The sequence below is a fragment of the Eretmochelys imbricata genome, chromosome 17 (genome assembly GCF_965152235.1).
Source record: "Eretmochelys imbricata isolate rEreImb1 chromosome 17, rEreImb1.hap1, whole genome shotgun sequence".
NCBI lineage: Eukaryota > Metazoa > Chordata > Testudines > Cheloniidae > Eretmochelys > Eretmochelys imbricata.
The window spans coordinates 5,982,359-6,001,763 of record NC_135588.1 but is presented as its reverse complement, the minus strand read 5'-3'; the positions used below and the strand labels follow the sequence as shown (position 1 = coordinate 6,001,763).

The following is a 19,405-nucleotide window of genomic DNA, read 5'->3' as shown; positions in this document are numbered from 1 at the left end:
TTTCTGCATTCACCTTTTTTTGGCAAACGCATTCTTTGGAAAAAATGTCTTTACAACTCCCCTGTCTATGCACGTCACAGCTAAGTTTTGGGGGGTGTTTGTTTTTTTTTCAGGCTTAGATCACGTATACCAGTGTATGGCTCTCACAAGCACATAGTGTTGCCAACCCTCCATGATTGTCCTGGAGTCTCCAGGAATTAAAGATTAACCTTTCATGAAAGATTATGTCATGTGATGAAACCTCCAGGATTACGTCCAACCAAAACTGGCAACCCTACAAGCCTGTTCTAGGAGTGCTTATCACAGACACTTGTGAAGCACAAAAAATTGTTGAAAGAAAAGGAGGACTTGTGGCACCTTAGAGACTAACAGATTTGTTTGAGCATAAGCTTTCGTGAGCTACAGCTCACTAAATCGGATGCCTTCCAAAATAGTTGGGCTCCCTGCTCCCATCTGCAGCCTCCGTCGGAGACTTCCATCGTTGGGAGTTCGGCGTGCAGTGCATATCTGATCATTTACTTTGAGCACGGCTAGGCCTTGGCAGCCACACATCTGCTATCTTTATAAATACATGAATGAGTAGGCAAATCCTTTACAGTCCCCTCAATGAATTCCTTAGGAAGTAAATCCAGGCCCTGATTCTCTGCACTCCAGTAACTGATTAAGGCCTTGATCTTGCAAATAACTTATGCCAGGAGTAGTCCCACTGAGTTCATAAAGCGAAGAGTGTGCAGGCCTGAGGCCTAATTAGGTAAACTGATTAATTGTAATAAAAAGACTTGGAGGCTTTGCAGAATTGAGCTCGCTCACTGAACTCAGTGAAGTATGACTGAGGATTGCTTGCGGTAGTCAGGGTTTGTGGGATCAGGCCCTTAGAGTATGCTCTGAAAATGCTCAGATTCTGACCATGAGCTATTAACAGATTGAACAACTTATCACCTAAAACATTCACTGCTGTCACTAGGGGGGGAAGACTCATAATCAAGTCCCTAAATTTTTCACTGGTAAATTATCTGCTGTTGTCAATTCTTTGGATTATGAACAGCGGCCGCAGTATACTGTCCAGGCATAACAAGGGGCAGTGCCTGTCTGAAAGAATTCACAGTCTAAGGGCTTGTCTGAATGAGAAAGTTGCGCTGATATAACTTAAACTGCTGAAAACCCCTGTGTGGGGAGACTTATTTAATTTTGAGTGGTTTACTTCAGTTTAGTTTAAACTGACTCCTAATCTAAACCAAAAATAAGCCTGCTTTGAGTCGAAATAGGTATCCGCACAGGAGTTTGCACCAGTTCGAAGCAATTTAAAATTGCACCTTTAGTTAAGTCAGCGTGCCTCTCTCATGTGGATGAGCCCTGAGATATCTGTGGGGAAGGGGTGGGGGAGAGAGAGTGAGTTAATTAAATATGTTTTAACTATCCCCTTTAGCCTCCTACCTGTGTTTTGCCTCTTTGGACACTGAAATCTTTATTCAACGACCAGGGGAGGTCTCGGGTTGAGGTGCGTGTCAGAAGGCGCTGCCGAGACCCTTGTTCAGGAGCTTTGCAGATGGGTGAGGAAGGAGTGTGCTGCACTTGGGCATTTGCAAATGTTTATTTTGGATGGGAACCAGCGTGCAGCTAAGCGTGCCGCTCTGCAGCTTTTCACTGAGGATGTGCGAGTTCAGCCTTGCCAGTTTAGAGCAAACAATTAGGAAGATTCATACTTTTATTTTATTTAGTCAAGAACCAGGGTAGGTAGGTAGGAAGGTCTTGTGGCTGAGGCATAGGGCTAGGAGTCTGCAGAGTTGGGTTCCGTCGCAAGCTCTGCCACGGATTTCTTGAGTGACCTTGGGTGAACTGCTTCCCTGCCCTGTGCTTCAGTGTAGACTTCAGTCAATTCACAAGTTGTGGATCTTGTCTGTATCGGGGACTTTTGTGGTGGTGCAGCTACACCAATGTAAAGCCCCTTGTATTGATACACACTGCACAAGTATAAAAAGTGACTTGCACAGGATAAACTGCACCGGTGCAAGTGACCTTGTACATCAGTGCAGCATGTCTACACTAGGTGTCTGCATTGGTACAGAAGTCCCCAGTGCAGGGAAGCCCTTAATGCTATACTTTTTTCTCTCTGAGCAATTTTTAATCAGGAAATGCCTGTGTTTTACATCAGGCTTTTCAACTGAAAAATACTCTTGTTGAATATGGATTCAGAGGACTTCAGTAGCTTAGCCAGAGATTAGGGGTCTATTATGGGCGTGGGGGTGGGTCAGGTTCTGGGGCCTGCAACGTGCAGGAGGTCAGACTAGATGATCATGATGGTTCCTTCTGACCTTAGTCTGTGAGTCTATGAGAAGTGAGCAAGTGTCTGTGATATTCCCCTACAGAGTTGATCAGATCCTAAAGAAATCATTTTAAGCCACTTATGTTGAAAGGTAAAAGCCCTCCTCGTAGAGTGAGACCTTTAATTTATGTATTTCAAAACTTTACATGCACAGATAATCAGCCCAACAGAACCTCTGATTTATGTGTGTCCTGAGGCTGGTGTGTGATATAACAAGCTCATTATTTTGACAGATTTGGGGCTTTCCTTCCTAATGCCATGTAAATGATTGGTAGCAACGTACACTTTCTTTGAAAGTGGAAAATATTTTCTAAACTTGAGAGTCAGAATGCTGACACAACAGTTATGTATCCACTAAAATTACTGATTTATTCAGGCTACAATACCCATCCAGCTACTGGTTCCAGATGAAAAATGAGAATTACTCCTTCAGAACACTAACCACAAGCTTTAGTGGATCTGTTAATTCGTTTAGTGACTATTATCTGTAGTCTCCTGGTAACTCTACAAAAATGTCTTTACTAAAAAGGATTACATATTAATATTTCTTGAAGAAGGTTAGTACAGAGCATTAAAGGAGACCTGACAAATATTTCTATTAGTTTAGATCCTTATGAATGGAACTCCATTGTCTTTTAAAGGTTTAAAGTATGTATATGAGTTCTCTGTGTCCAGGTCTGGGTGAGAGAGTGCTTACAGATTGTTACAAAGGAATTCTCCTACAGGTTCTCATTCTCATTGATTTCACTGGGTTTTGGATCAGGCCCACAGTGAATTATTTTTTCCCTGAGAGACCAGTTTATTTCTAAGCTGAGGATTCACTCCAACCAGAACTGAAATTTGCAGGGCACTGATTTTCATTCTACTTGGGTGTTTCCCCACGTCACAGTCCACAATGATATTTAGATTGCGAGGTCTTTGGGCCCGGGACCATCTGTCTGGTCTGTGTTTATACAGCACCTAGCCTAGTAGGGGTCCTGGTCCGTGACTGGGGATCCTAGCTGCTACCACATACATAATCATAATACCAGCTCACAAAGCCCAACCCCAGAAGACGGGCTGTGAAACTGAGTCTGGTCCCGAGTCCAAAGGCCGCTGAAATCCATGCAAGTCTCTTCATTTACTTTAATAGGCTTTGGATGAGGCCCTAAGGGGAAACAAATCCTCCCCCTAGGCTATCAAGCCACCATTTCCACCCATATCCTTTTATGGCAGGGTGATAATGTCTCCATAACTGCCCTGCACAGTTATGTCGGCAGAACTAGTCTGCAGTGCTCTCACCACGTGTGCAACCCACGTTTAGGCTCTGCAAATCATCCCCATGTCCAGGCAGTAGAACTGCTCTACTGCAGGCAGGTCCATTTCTGCCTGCTGAGGTGCGGCTTGGATCTACCCTCTGAAAGTGGCTTCTGTTGAAGCTATTAATCTATGGAGAGGGGCAATAACAAATAACAGAACTGGGAGCCTGGATCTCCTGAGTTCTAATCCTAGCTCCGGCTTCCTCTAAGACTTGGGAAAGTCACCTGACCTCAAGCTTCAGTTTACCCATCTGTAAAATGGGTGGATGGTAATGCCATAGTACTCCTCCAGGGTGTTGGCAGGACTAAGTGTTAACAATTTGGATAGCAGTTTGCAGAGGCGTGCTAAGCATTTTTCTCAGGGTGAGGGTCAGTTTAAATACAAGACATTGAGAGTATTCATTCAACCACAATGTGCCTATTATTATTATTTTATTTTAATCTGTGCAATTAGCCTTTTGATACATGGGGGGTGGAGTGGGCAGAATCGCTTCCATACAGTAGGGATATTCACATTCTTAAAGGGACATCCTACTCTTTTAAACTACTTCTTTTCTTGGTGGTTTTTGACCTATCAAGGGTTCATTTTCCTTGATCTCAGTGGAATACTTATCTCCAGGAAAAGCCAGTGTGAACTCAGGTGATTATCCTGGTTTATTGTGGAGTGTTTTCTGCCCGTGCCTCTCAGCACACAGGAACTAGACTGATGAGCCCTTTAAGAAGTGGTTGTGTTAATAAGAAGACTTCTACTGAAACCAGACCGTTCTGGGGGAACTGCCACATTAAACAGGCTTTGCTACAGAGACACACTGAGGTTAGCTTGGATGCAAAGGCACAGAATATCTCAGGCTTTCTCAGAGTTTTTCACCAACCTCAAACTGGTGCTGAACAAACAGCATCATGGCGGGCTCTCTTTCATAGGATGTAGTGACATCTGAAAACGGGAAGGGGGCAAATGCATCACAACAGAGTGGGCTGTTGTTTTTTAAATAAAAAGTGCTCCTGAAATTAAATAATTGGAGATGTATCTTAACCCCCTGGAAGCTCAGCGTTTTGGAGGTGCATTTATTCTTCACGCTGTTTGGAATTTAGTTTCTTTACTGTATTTTTCTCTCCTGTGTCTTCTGACTGCCAGGATCTTTGTACATACCTCTGTTGTTCATTTCATTGCTGGTGGTTTATTGCTCTTCAATTCCCTTGACTTTGTCTTATTTTAAATGCATTTTATTTTGTGAGAAGAGGACTGCTGCAGCTTGATGTTATGGGACATTCTAGATGGGTTATCAGTTGCAGTGTTGCTTTTGGTTTTCTTGATCTGCATCTTCTTGGACCTCTTTAACTTGCTTTGCTGTTTGGTTCTGGTCAGGTCTGTCATTTCTCCCCACACTTATTTCTCACCACCTGTTTTTATTGGACTCTTTCGTTGCTTTTTCTTACCTTTGGGGCGCTTCTCTCATTTTTCTATTAAATTGATTTTTGCATTTTCTGTCTCTTTGTTGTCCGGTGCACTCAGCACATTTAACCATGTCAACATCCTATTAATTTCATAAAAGTCTGACTCTTATAAAGTTAGATAGTTAATTTTTGCAGTTCTATGTTGACTTGTGGGACAAGAAATGCTTCCTGTCTGGGACCTAGTATGGAAATTTAGGTGCGTGCTTTACCAACAACATTCATATGCCCCTTTATGGAGAAATTTTGCAGGTGCACCATTCAGCATTTATTTTGGGCTCAGTGATAAAGCTGTGAAAACTTTGGGCCAAGTTCACTGCTTGCATAAAAGGGCAGAGCTCCATAGATTTGTTGTACCCACTTACACCAATGCTGAATGTGTCCTGACATCCTTAGCAATAGACTCGCTCGATGTCCTTGTTCTCTGGTAGTTTATTCTTCACTTAGATTCGCTTTTCCATGATCTGTTGTTTCTGATGTGAATATATTTCTGTCTAGCACTGTGTTTGGCTGCCCAGTTCAGTCTTTTGGGTTGCTTATTAGGTTGGTTCTGCCAGTAGAGATACCTATGCGATGGATTTTATTTTGAATCTCGTTTTTTTGTATTGAAACTGACCTGACCCCAGGGATGCATAGAGATTGAATTATAAAGGCCAAGTTGAACTTTTATATGGTCTTTTATAGGCTTTGTGCCTATGAAAAAGAACCAGGCCTTGTACTGCTAGATTGTCTGTCTGGGACCGATCGGGATGAGTAGATGATAACATGACATTTATTTACATGGATTAGAAATGGCTGGTGTGATTCCTGGTTGAGTTTAAATTATATAGCCTGGGATGAGAATTTATATGTGATGTATTAGGTGTTTTTGTGGTCACACTGTTGGTTTAAATCAATCTAAGGAAGTTCAGATTTTTTTTCTTAACATAGAATCAAAGCCTGAAGCCTTCATTCACTCTTCAGTGGGAAGTTTGCCTAAATAAGCAATCAGTGAAAGATGTCAAGATTTGCATAGTACCTTTGTTCCTTTTGGTGACATAAGGCCAAATTCTAGTCATGTACTGTACTTTTAATGGGAATTTTGCCTGCATATGGTCTGCAGCATTTGCTCTGTTTGTTACCGTTCCGAAAAAAAAGACTTGAGTTGTTGTAAAAGTTAAAGACCTGTCTCCTCCCACAGACGCCACCACCAAGGCCACGACTTGTGGTTTTCATTCAGTTTTTACTCATGCAAAATTCCCGGGGACTGCAATGGAAGTTAGATGGAATTAGGACTGAATGAGGATCTCTGGCTTTGGCCCTCCAGAAGGAACAATATGTTTGCTTTCCTGTTGAATCTTTTCTCAAGGTTCTCCACTTTCTGTTTCTCTCTCTGTAAATTGTCAGGTCACGTATATCATTTGCGGCTGACTCCTCCTTTTCTGCTTGCTTCAGTGGTAGTGTGCAAGGAAACAGCCCTGAAGGATTCAGGGCTTGGGCCATGTGGAATAGAGAGAATGCTCATGATTTAGCCCTTGCATTAGGGCTCTACTCTCTGAGCATATGGTGCCCATAAGACACTTGCTTTTTATGCTGGAGTTTATTTTATCCCAGCTCACCTTTCAGGGACATTTAAAAATAACTGTGAGGTCTACAGCAGGCCAGGGAAGCAAAGAGGCCTTTGAAAGAGCTGAACAAAAGAAAAAGAGTTGTTGGGGGCACACACATGTTTAAGAAGTAAAGCAGGCAATAGGTGATGGGTTTTTTTGTAGCACTTAAGTATGGACTATAAAAACCTTGAGTGGAAATGTGTAGTTTATGTGCAATGGCAACAATGCCCTGTGCTGTTATTTGGGGCATGAGGGTTCGGATCAGGGTGAATTCACTGAAACTAGAACCTTCACAAAAATCATAGACTCATAGAAATGTAGGGCTGAAAGGGACCTCGAGAGGTCATTCAGTCCAGAGCCTTGTGCTGAAGGCAGGACCAAATAAACCTAGCTCATCCCTGAGCAGCATTTGTCCAACCTGTTCTTAAAAACCTCCAATGACAGGGATTCCATAACCTCCCTTGGAAAACTGTTTCAGAGCTTAACGACCCTTATACTTAGAAAGCTTTTCCTGATAATTAACCTAAATCTCCCTTGTTGCAAATTAAGCCCATCACTTCTTGTTCTACCTTCAGTGGACATGGAGAACAACTGATCACTGACCTTTTTATAACAGCCTTTAACATGTTTGAAGACTGTTATCAGGTTCTTCCTCAGTCATCTCTTCCCAAAATTAAATGTGCTGATTTTTTTTTAACCTTTCCTCAGAGGTCAGCTTTCCTACACCTTTTATTATTTTTTGTTGCTCTCCTCTGGACTCTCTCCAATTTGTCCACATCTCTCCTAAAGTGTGGTGCACGCAATTGGACCAAATATTTCAGCTGAGGGCTCATCAGTGCCAAGTAGAGTGGGACAATGATCTCCTGTGTCTTGTACAATACTCCTGCTAATACACCCCAGAATCATATTAGGCTTTTTTGCAACTGCATCACGTTGTTGACTCGTATTCAATTTGTGATCTGCTATAGTCCCCAGATCCTTTTCAGTAGTACTACCCCCTAGCCAGTTATTCCCCATTTAGTATTTGTGCATTGATTTTTTTTCCTTTCTAAATGAAGTACTTTGCACTTATTTTTATTGAATTTCATCTTGTTGATTTCAGACCAATTCTCTATTTTCTCAAGGTCTTTTTGAATTCTAATCCTGTCCTCTTAAGTGTTTGCAACCCCTCTCAGTTTGGTGTCATCTGCACATTTCATAAGTGTATTCTCCACTCCAGAATCTAAGTCATTAATGAAAATATTGAATAGTACCAGACTCAGGACTGACCCCTATATGATCCCAGTAGATACACCCTCCTACTTTGACTCATAGACAGTAAGGTCAGAAAGGACCATTATGATCATTTGTCTGACCTCCTGCACAATGCAGGCCACAGAATCTCACCCACCCACTCCTGCAAGAAACCTCTCACCTATGTCTGAGCCACTGAAGTCCTCAAATCATGGTTTAAAGACTTCAAGGTGCAGAGATCTATTTGAGTACGTTCTTTCAACCACTTGAGCATCCACCTATAAAGATATAAAGAAATGCTTCCACTCTATGCATTAGACCTGAAACTTTGTCAAAGAAGAAAATTTGGTATGGCATGAGTTCTTTTGACAAATATATGCTGGCTATTCCTTATAGCACTATAATCCTCTAGGTGCTTACAAACTGATTGTTTAATAATTTGTTCCAGTATCTTTCCCGGTATCAAAATTAGGCTGAGTGGTGCATAATTCCTAGGGTCCTCTTTGTTCCCCCTTTTAAAGATGGATGCTACGTTTGCCCTTCTGCAGGCCTCTGGGACCACACCCATCCTTCATGAGTTCTCAAAGATAATTGCTAACACTTTCAAGATTGTTTCAGCTAGTTCCTTAGGTACCCCAGGATGAATTTCATCAGGCCCTACCGACTTAACTACATATAACATCTCTAAATATTCTGTAACCTGTTCTTCCCCTACTTTAGCGTGCATTCCTTCTCCATTGTGGTTAATATTAATTGTGCTGAGTATCTGTCTCCATTATCTTTTTTAGCGAAGACTGAAGCAAAATAAGCATTAAGTGCCTCAGCCTTATTGATGTAATCAATTATTAGCTCTCCTTCCTAGCTAAGTAGAGGACTTACACTTTCCTTCATCTTCTTCTTGCTCCTAATATGTTTAAAGAACCTCTTCTTTATTGCCTTTTATGTCCCTTGCTAGGTGTACCTCAGTTTGTGCCTTTGCCTTTCTGATTTTGTCCCTACATGCTTGTGCTATTTTTTTAAACTTAGCAATTTGTCCATGGTTTCCCCTTTGAAGAATTCGGTTTTGATTTTTCACGTAATTAAAAAGCTCCTTTAATGAGTAGAATTGAGAGCTGGTTTAGTTTGTTTTAGGGATGTTTTTATTGATTTATGTTAAAATCTGAACAGAGAGTTTTCTGTAAACACTTTGCTTAGGCATATTTCAGGTCTGCAGGCTCAAGATCAGTAGAGACTGCACCTATCCCAAGGTGAATGGTATTTAATTTCCAGTTGGTTATGTGGGGGGTTGAAGTAGATTGCTTTTACAGTAACTGCATCTGGCTCATATTCTGAGTGGCGTACCTGGGTATCGTGGGGGAACCAAGATTCACAATGGGCTGGATGCTAGGAGGTGTGAGATGAGCACCCTCATGAACCCATTAATAGCTAGCAAATCAGCATTTCTCAAGATGCTCTTGACACCCTGCGGAATCAGATGTTGTAAAAGCTGCACTAGTAGCTGAGAGGTAACATTAGGACTTGAGAAGGCAGCCCCAAAAGACACCAAGGACAGCTTGATATTTTGGTGATTAGTTTTCTTTGTTCGTTTTTTCAATAAATGCTGGTAAGCTCACTTAAATGAGCAGCTCCCCAAAGTGACCAACTTCACTTTCCTGCACCATAAATATTCATAAATGACTTGCATTGAGTGATTAAAAAAAGCAGGAAAGCCATTCTCAAGCGTGCCACGCTTTGTGCAGCAAAAGTAATTCAGCAGAGGATGACAAACACCCTGTTTGTCCAGCAAATATGTAGGCGAAAGATGGCCTAAGTTGAAGTTTATCACCTGGAGAGCTTCCCATAGACCAGCCCCGGTTACTTCCAAACCTGGGGGCCACCAACTTTTGATCACTCCTGGGAGGCACTCAGGTTAGGAAAAGAGAGAGAGGCATAAAATACTGACTTTCTCTTGGGATATGCTAAGTTTGGTGCAGAGCTGTGGCCCGTTTTTTGTGGTCTGTGCTGGACCCTCTCTGATTTGTTTAGACACCGTTTTGCTTTATGCACAAACGAAAAGGGTCATTTTTATTACATACCTATTATAGGCCCAACTTAATTGGACAAACATTGAAGAACATGGTCCCTCCTTTGCTCTAATGCTCAAAGAGAATAGAAGGAAGAAAGAAACAAAAACTACATTAAAATGAAAGATTTGACATTAATTGCATGATCCCCAGGGACCAACCATAAAATTATGTGGTTTTTACGTAGCTATTTACTATTCAATATAAAAAGGGCAATTGCCATGACGACCCCTGCATCACATGATACCTGATACCTTGGAGAAACAGCAGGCTCTGTTAAATCAACTCCCAAAATGTCATGTGAAAGTTAAATACTTTTTACAATGAGTTGAGGGAAAGTTTGCGTTACAGCGAGCAGGCCCCATGTATACCCAAGCTCTCACTCTACGGGCCCAACCCTACAAAGTGCCAAACGCCGTCAAGTCTTGGTGCTGATGCGACTTAGCATCTTGCAGGGTTAGGCCCCAAAGCGGTGTTTTTTCTAGAGAAAATAAACTGAATGGAGCAAATGATGCCATTTGGTTTTTGCCATTTGTTGCTTTTGATTAGAGAATGCAAGAAAAAGATTATTTAATTAAGCCACATTAAAGTTTAAATTCCAGCTGCCAACCATGTGATCAGTGCATGGGAGAGGGGGAAAAAAAGACATTGGCTTAAGCTCCTATTGTTTTCAGGAATCGAAATAAGTCTTTGTCATGAAAGGCTCACTGAATGCCAGGCTGGGAGACTATAAAATTGATATGACTCTTGATACATGTGTGTGTAAAATGTCCACTTTAAGCACTGGAACAGAGGGAGTATGACTCAACAGCATTACTTATGTGTGTAAAAAGAGAAAAAAAAGACTGTCTTTGAAGAAAATGGCTGTAAAATATTGCCGAAATGATAGAAAGGTTATTGGGATTGTGACCAACTTTGCGCATGAGTCCACAATTCAGGAAAGTTTTTCTGTTGCCAATGGTAATATTTCTCATACTGAAGAACACAAGTCATTGTACACCATGTTCACCCCCCATGGCAGTGGACTTATACCAGGGAGGTAATTGTCCCTATATGCTTTATTAAAAGATATGAATGTGATTATATGTACCTGTAAAACTCTCTGAATAAGAGGGCCTGCCCCTGGTCTCACTAATGGCCCAGCATGTGCATGCTGAGTCAGCCATTTTGTTTTCTGAAAGTCTGGTGTATCTGAGACTGTGCATCAATCTGCCTTTTCCTGATTTTCCAAGCAACCATGGATGTTGTAGTGATGGGGACCACACAAGTCCCTAAATAAATAGACAGTATATTATATTGGTACGATATATACAGTATTGTACAGTATATTATATTGTACAAATTGACAGCTCGATGTTTAGAATTTAAGTGGCTAAAGTTCAGCAACTGTAAGTAGGATTTTCAAGATCACCTATGTGACTCTTTCTTAATAGGTCGAAAAAAGCACCTATTCACTTACTTAAATCTTTTTGAAAATCCCACCCAAAATTTTCTAGATTTAGGCACCCAAATAAAAATGACTTGATTTTTCACAGATGCTGAGCAAATGAGGCTCCCGTTAACCTCACTGTGGATACATAATCAAGCTAATATCAGATATCCAAATATGGCTTTAGTGATCTCACTTTAGCTAACCTGAGTTTGAATTTTTTTAAATAAGATAATAGTACAATAAATACAGCATAGCTCTGAACCTTCTAAGTGTGACTATATACCATGTAAGCTGGATTGTGCTTCCTTGTGGACAAATGGGTGAGACAAGATCAACGGCACGTTTAATTCAAATTAATTGATAGGAACCAATCTAATCAATATAAGAGTAAAATCCAGTATTTGTATAGCAAGACATTTACAGTTAGTAGCATAGCATGTTGGAATGCTAGTTAAGAAGTGCTGTTTTTCAACTTGTTGGACTAATGGTTTATTCATATAGACTTATAAATATTTCTCTCTCGCCAGTGTATTTTTAACAATTCCAGACAGTAATGTAAACACACTTTTTTTTTTTGTTGGGAACTAACTAATATTTCAGTTAACGATATAATGTGTAATGATCTGCAAAGATAATTTTCAAAAATATACATTATAATGTTTTACATTTTGCAAACATTTAATCTCACAACCTACTTACAAAATAGTAAGAGATCATTTCAGTATTATCATCCCCTGTTGGGAAAACTAAGGCAAAAAGCTCTTAAGAGAATTGCCCAGGCTCATCCAGTGAGTTGGAATTCCGCCTGTAAAAGTCCTGACTCTGTCTAATACTGAAAACTTAGACAATGCTTCAGATATGCATCCTCCATAATATGTTATCTGCTCTATCTGCTCTATCTTATCAATTCAATTATTCCTTATTCGTGATAGGACTGTTTAGATTAGTATTTCTACTGATATTGGGCATAGGAGTAGCATTTTCTTACATTTGTTTTGAGCATTTTTAGACAATGACACAAGACTGTATTTTCAACAGCAGCTGCTAATATCATGGTCTGAGTTTTCGGTACCTAAGGGATTGTCCATACAAACAGTTAGATTTACTCCCTAGCTTGTCATGAACTATCTCGCACTAGCCTGCTGTGCACCAACTGTCTGTGTGGACTCTGCTACGATGCACTAAAAGTGCCTTAGTGTGCTTTGATCTGCCAAGCTTTGAAATGGGAACAGATCAAAGCACGTTACATCATTTTTAGTGCACAGTAGCGGAGTCCACACAGACAGTAGGCGCACAGCAGGCTAGTGCGAGGTAGATTTATACCCAGCTTGCCACGTGCTAACTGCTTATAGAGGCAGGCCCTAAGTTTTCAGGTGTACAGTTTTTCATGCTTAAGTTTTTTCTGGGGATGATGCATATACAAGTAAGGAATATTTGTGTGTTTGCAAATACGACCTGCATGCACAACTCCATGCTTTTGTACACGCAAAACTTTTTGATGAGGAAAAAAATGATGCATACAAACCTCACGCATGCACAGCTTCAGAGAAGCGGGTGAGGCTCTGGAAATGTTGGCAGTGTCAGAAGTGTAATGATGATTTTCCTTTTTTTGGTCTCTAATTTGAACTGCTGACTATTCTACCTCGCTGTGTCATATCCGGTTTGTGGTTGTCTTCCTGTAACCACAAGAGGCATCAGTTGGTAATTTGGCATGTCGGAACAAAATCTCAGGCTTTAAAACATTTGACTGACAGGGATACCATGAGTGTTATAAAGGAATAAGGGGCATAAAGCCAAATCAGACCTCTCAATTGGCTGAGCATTCAGCACCTTGTAAATTCTTGTTAGATTCTAGCATCATGTAGATACGGAGGAATGGTAAAGATGTAATAGGCTGGTTTAAAATATGTTTTCAAGGGGGAGGGTTCACTGAATTCACATTCTGGTGAGACAATCATTCACTTAAACTTCTGCTTCTCTACCAGTACCTTTATAATTCAATGTGAAGCACCTCTGTAATCACATAGGATACCTTGCTGCATAATAACATATGAGATGGTATTTAATAAATGTGTTTACAGCTAGAGTTATGAGTGAATGTATTTTTCAGTGGTGCCATAATCATAAAAAAAGAGAGTGTGAGCGGAAAAAAGAGAATGAAAAGGCATTTCTTTTTAGCCTCAGATTTTTGGCAAACACAAATGGCCGTTTTTGTAGGTGTAATTTGTCCTTTGGCCATGAAAAACTGCTTTTTAAAAAAAAAAATTTGTAAACTTTTTTTTTTATCAAGAAAATGGCAAATTTCCCTTCTGTGCTGTTGGATTTTGTGCTCTCTGCTGAAAGCTGCTCCTCATTCATGTCCTTGGAGACTGACTAAATCAAGTTAACCTCCACCCTCTGCATTTCTCATGTATATTCAGCACACTTTATGTTAAGGGATCATCATTTTGCTTTGAGCTGGCAAATCTAAAGCTGTTTTCTTTCCTGGTCTGCGCACTATAAGGTCTCTGCATTTTCCTGAGCAGTGGTACATTTTCAGATTGGTGCAGCAAGGGACAAAAATGCAAAACCTCGTAAGTGAGATGGGGCAGTTTAAGCAATAATGGAGTTTGTGTTTGGAAGCGAACCTCTAGACAGGATTATGGATACAACAGTATCCTTCAGAGTCTCTCTAAAATATTCTTCTCTTTTGAGACTCTGAATGCTTCAACAGAGTAATGCTGGCTTTAGACGTTGCCTTGGCTTTGTTCTAGTTGGGTTGAAGTATGGCATTGAAACATGCCTCATAAGGGAGATAGCATGGCCTAGTGGATAAGGCACTGGAGTGGGAGTCAGGAGCTTTAGGCTTGGCTTTTCAAAGGAGCCCCAAATGTAATGTGAGTTGGGTCCCTAGTTTTTCCCCTTTGAAAAATCCCAGTTTCAAGTTCTATTCCTGGTTCTGCCACTGACGTACTGTGGGATATGGGCAAGTCACTTCGCCTCTCTGTGCCGTCAGAAACAGGAATTGTTTCACAGACGTTCTATGGCCTGTGTTAGCCAGGAGGTTGGACCAGATGATCATAATGGTCCCTTCAGGCCTTGGGCTCTATGGAGCTGTAAAATGAGGATAATGAAGCTTGAACTGAACTGACCCTTTGAATTAGAACACTCTTGATTTGGGGAAAGTTCAGATCTAAACTGGATTTTGCAGCTTGGGCTCATCTCTGATGACTAATAATAAAAACCTTCTCTTTATAAAAGTCTCAGCTCTCTGCCCACGCTTCTCTATGAATTTGTGCTTCCAGTGGTTGATTCCTGAAGGGACAGCAAAGACGACAAACCAAGCAATAAACTGAGCCTCTCACTTCTAAGCCCTGCAACATAGCAGCAAAACGGTTAAGAGAAATGACGCAAAGCTGATAAAATGCCAAAAATTCCTCATTCTTCTGCGACGGGGGAGAGGGAAGGTTGTCTGGAAAATGTCAACAATAAAAATTACATTTAAATGGTATATGATGCAGCCAGCTACTGTGGGCAGAGTTATGTGCAACCAGATGAGGAGACTTTAAAGCCCCATGTGGTACCTGCTGTTTTGTCTGAAATTTGCTTCTGGTTTTTTTGCTGCTCATGTCAGTACTGAAGAGCACAAAGTCTGAAAGTTTTGCTAACCAAACCAGCAGATCCCAAAGGGAGTGGAACCAGCATCTTTTGCTTCTCTGTATAGAACAGGCCAGCTCCTTGCCATTCACAGGCAGCTTTGGGCAGCAGTGTTTGTGGCAAGGAATAAGGATTTTGAAAAGATGGGTGGGGGTGGGGACTTACTCTCCCATTAGAGATGAATGGGCCCCCTGGGACAATGATAGAGAATAAGCCTTGCACCAAGATGACAGGCGGGGGGGGGGGGTAATGTTTTGGCACTAAAGGCAGCACCCAATATAGGCACTTATTTGTAACATGAGTAAATATAGTGCTTGTGAAGGGCTGCTGGACTGAGACAAGCATAAAGGCGAGCTGCTGAGTTAGCTTCCCCAGACAGGTTTGTCAATACAGCTCAATCCCAATCTGCAGAAAATCTTGACACTCCAGGGATTCCCCATACAGCTCTGTAAATACACCTTGGTCCTGATCTGTAGCCCCCATGTTTCCCTGCTCCTTAGCTCCACAGGCAGATCCACTGATGCACCACAGTCCTGGGTGTTATTAAGTACAGTAATGTATTTCTAAAGCCTGTTTCTGGATTGCACACCAATCTGTTATATTTATTTCTCTCTGAAATCAAAGCACACAGCTGGAGCTGTTTGTGTAATATTTTACTGCATTCACTTATTCCATTATTGATGCCAACTGAATGGTTATGACTATTTTAACAAACTTTTTTATTTGTTTTTCAGATTATTCTTAATTCGATGCATAAATACCAGCCGAGACTGCACATTGTGAAAGCAGATGAAAACAACGCCTTTGGGTCTAAGAACACAGCGTTCTGCACACATGTGTTTCCAGAGACATCCTTTATATCGGTGACCTCCTATCAGAATCACAAGGTACGGTGCTTTGCAGCAAAAGGTGCTTTAGCTTTGAGTAATTTTTGCAGACCTGCACTGAAGACTGAAACGAACTGATGGGAACAAGCACAGTGTTACCGTTATGGGCACTGAGGAACAGTGTTTAATGATGCAGTTGTGCAGCAGGAAATGGCCAAGCACAGCGATTGGTTAGCAAGACTGGTGAAGCAAAGGATGCATGAAAAATGTATTGGGTAAAAATATCTTGGCAATCTCCACCAGTATCGTAACTAATGAATCTGAGAGCTCATAAATGCTCAAATGTCATTCACAACAGCAAGCAAATCTAAGAGTGACCAGTAAAGCTGGCTCATAAATCTCCAGTGAAAAGTAATTACAGTATATATATTTAGTGAGACATATAAGGAATGTGACCATAAAAATGCAGCTCAGAGCCTGACTTGTGGTTAGGACATGAGGGAAGGTGGGTTTGTGTGTGCATGTTTTGTTTTTTGGGGAATATAAAACTCGAAGGGCTCACTTCAGCTGCACATAATGGATTATCATATAGTGGAGGGGTTGGAGCAGGAGGGGAGTGAGTAAATTTGGTGTGGTCCCATCTGAAATGGGGAGAAGTGGAAGGTGCCCAACAACATATGAAGAGAAGAGGAGTGAGCTGATTGGAGAAGAGAGAGAGGAATGTGACCAATTACTTAATACACATTCTTTTACTCTATTCCCCCCCATTATTTAGCCCTTGGAGACCATGTCAGTGTAAGCTGAAGCTGTCCAGAGATGGAGCAGGGGGATCATATTCTTACACAAACGGCCCTGTCATTCCCAGCACATTCGTTCAAACAGGTTTTCCTGCAGCACCAGGAATGCACGTCTAGGGGGGCTTGTTGCGTTTGTAACCTGGGCAGAGGCAGTGCTAATGGGGAAAGAACGCTGGGGCAGACGCGTGATTGGTTATCTGAGGCGGTCTCCTCTCCCGACGAGGCCACCAAAACAAAGGGGGAGGAGGCAACAGATTTTGAGACTTTGTAATCACCAGGCCGGCTAGACAACGGCGCAGCCAGTCAGCTGCCACCTTCCCACGGCTCTCAGCAGTGCGTGCAGGAGCAAGAGCCGGGGCTAGGGAATTGGGCCTCCTAGGTTCTATTCCAAGCTCTGCTAGCGATTTGCTGCTTCTATGCTATAATTTTCCTATCTGTAAAATAGAGACGAGGATACTTGTCTCCCTCCAGAGGGATGTATTAGGCTGAACTGAGTTTTGTTAAAGGCCTGCCTGTGTCAGTGAATGTAAAATCTGCACAGTTCATCAAGATACAGACTCCTCCTACAGAAGGAGATTGCCCCAACCATGCCTCCTCCCCTTTGGTCTGTTTAAATCTTTTCCTCATAGGAGTAGGAGTCAGTTTTATTTTGCATTTGAAGGCTGGACTCCTATGCAGTTACTGAGCCAGGGCAAAGAATCACAATGGAAACATGGCTGTGTGTGTCAAAGTAAAACGGGCAAAAGAGAGCCTTGGCTGAACGCTAATATGGATCCTAGCTCCAAACCTGTGACTGTAAATGTGAAATGACCAGTAGCCCAAACACGGTTAACCAGAAACACACTGAAGAGCTTGTTTAATAGCTACTCGTAATATTTTACATCAGTAGCGCCTTTCCTCCTGAAGGAGCCCTATGTGCTTCATAAATGTGATACTTACAATATAACTGACATGCAGCCACTTCTGGGGGGGAAGGCTGGTAGCTAACGGCTGTACAGCACATAACATAGTGATGTGGCTGGAGGTAAATTCACCAGGACCAACTGTTAGGAGCCAAGGGATCTTTGTGGCCAGATTTTCAAAAGAACTCAGCCTGTAGCAGTTATATGGAGAACTATCACAGCTGCGGAGAGCTGAGCTCTTTTGAAAATCTGACCTTCTCCGCCCATGCCAGTGACTGTCATGACAGAGTAAAACAAATAGAACTCCATGTGCCTTCCAACAAGGATAAAGGGCTACCTGGCACTGCCTGGATTTTAACCTGATGACCCCCAGAGCCTAGGTAGTGCAGACCTGCTGCACAGCAGCATGAGAGGACTAGGAGCCAGCGACTCCTGGGATCTAATCTCCGCTCTGCCATGGACTCAGTGTGTGGCCTTGAGCAAAACCCCACCGTGCTAACTAAATAATACATTCTTCATTAGAAAAGCAACCTTTCTGGTATAGATAATGAAACCCCCGGAACCACAGGAATTGCACATCCTCTTTTTAAAAGTCTGTTTTCCAGATTTCAGCCAATTGCCAACCTCCTTGGCTTAAGAAATATTCAGCTAGCCTGAGGTGCACTTATTAATAACGGCAGCTTCTCTGAAAGAGAATCAAGAACTTGATTTCACAGTTGAAATGAGCATAACAACACTGGGTAAAATCCCCAGCTCCACACCGCCCACACACAGGTCTAGGCAGTAGAGCTTTCTTGGTATATTTACCCCAAACTTCCCTTTTGGGGTAGCTGCAGGCAGGGGTGAAAGCCTGGTTCTGTTGAAGTCAGTGGCAATACTCCCGTCCACTTCAGTGGGGCCAGGATTTCACCCTACGTGCCAAAGGTTTTGCACTGAAGTGGGGGGAACTTTCAACCCCAAAGCATTAATATGTGAGCTCCCATGTGTCTCTACCTAACAGTAGTCTCAAATGACTTTGAAGAAAAAGAATAACAGGAACACAATGGAAAATATTATTTCTGCTGCCAAAAGGGGCTTGTTTAAAAATGTGTTGTGACTGAAGCAGAACCAAGTCAGGCTGCATGTTACAGCAGCAAAGAAATTAAATTAAGCCTTACGTGGCTTCATGTTGGTCTGTTGAGGGGGAAGGCAGGCAAGGCCCTAAGCGTCTTGTGGTTCCTCAGATGGCTGTTAGGCTACTACAGAATCTACTAGTGAATCAAAGCAGGGAAAAAGAGAGCCAAAATGGAGCCAATAATATCATGCTAGGCTCAGTTTACAGTCTGCATAGAGCAGATCCTGACAGCTATTGAAAGTGGCATCCGATGCTGGCTACATTCATGGACTGACACATCCCTTCTTTGATTACAAATACCAGCCAATCCATTATGCTGGGGGAGAGAAGCTCTTTTATAATCTTCGTTCTGTTCGGTAAGGGATAATTTTTAAACTGTTATTGAAAGTACAGATGCTAATTAGCGTAACATTTTTGGAAATTATTTGAAAGAGCCAAATGCTGGATGGTCTTGCCAGAAAACCCTTAGCCAGCCAACAGCAGGGTGGGAGCTGGCTACCTGGATTCTGCCTCATGGCAGAGAGAGAGAGTACATGGTAGGACTGGCTGGAGTTCAGGGCTGCGGTATATGTGTACGCTCCCTTCACACCAGCAATAGCCTTTGCACATTGTCACTCCCTCCACCTGGAAATTATTCATATGTTCATTTCCAATCAAATGCATGGGGACAAGAGGTTGAGTGTTGGTCTTGTGTTACCATAACAGCAAATTAACTCAGGGCCATCTGTCTGTCTAGGGT

At 41.9% G+C, this 19,405-nt stretch overlaps 1 protein-coding gene across 1 annotated transcript in view; it reads left to right on the top strand.

Annotated features, from left to right (window-relative positions):
* TBX4 (T-box transcription factor 4) overlaps positions 1-19,405 on the top strand; it is a 51,548-nt gene that overhangs the window by 24,695 nt on the left and 7,448 nt on the right. The window contains exon 5 of the mRNA XM_077836660.1: positions 15,761-15,913. Coding sequence (XP_077692786.1) covers positions 15,761-15,913 — 153 coding nt within the window. The remainder of the gene's footprint in view (positions 1-15,760; positions 15,914-19,405) is intronic.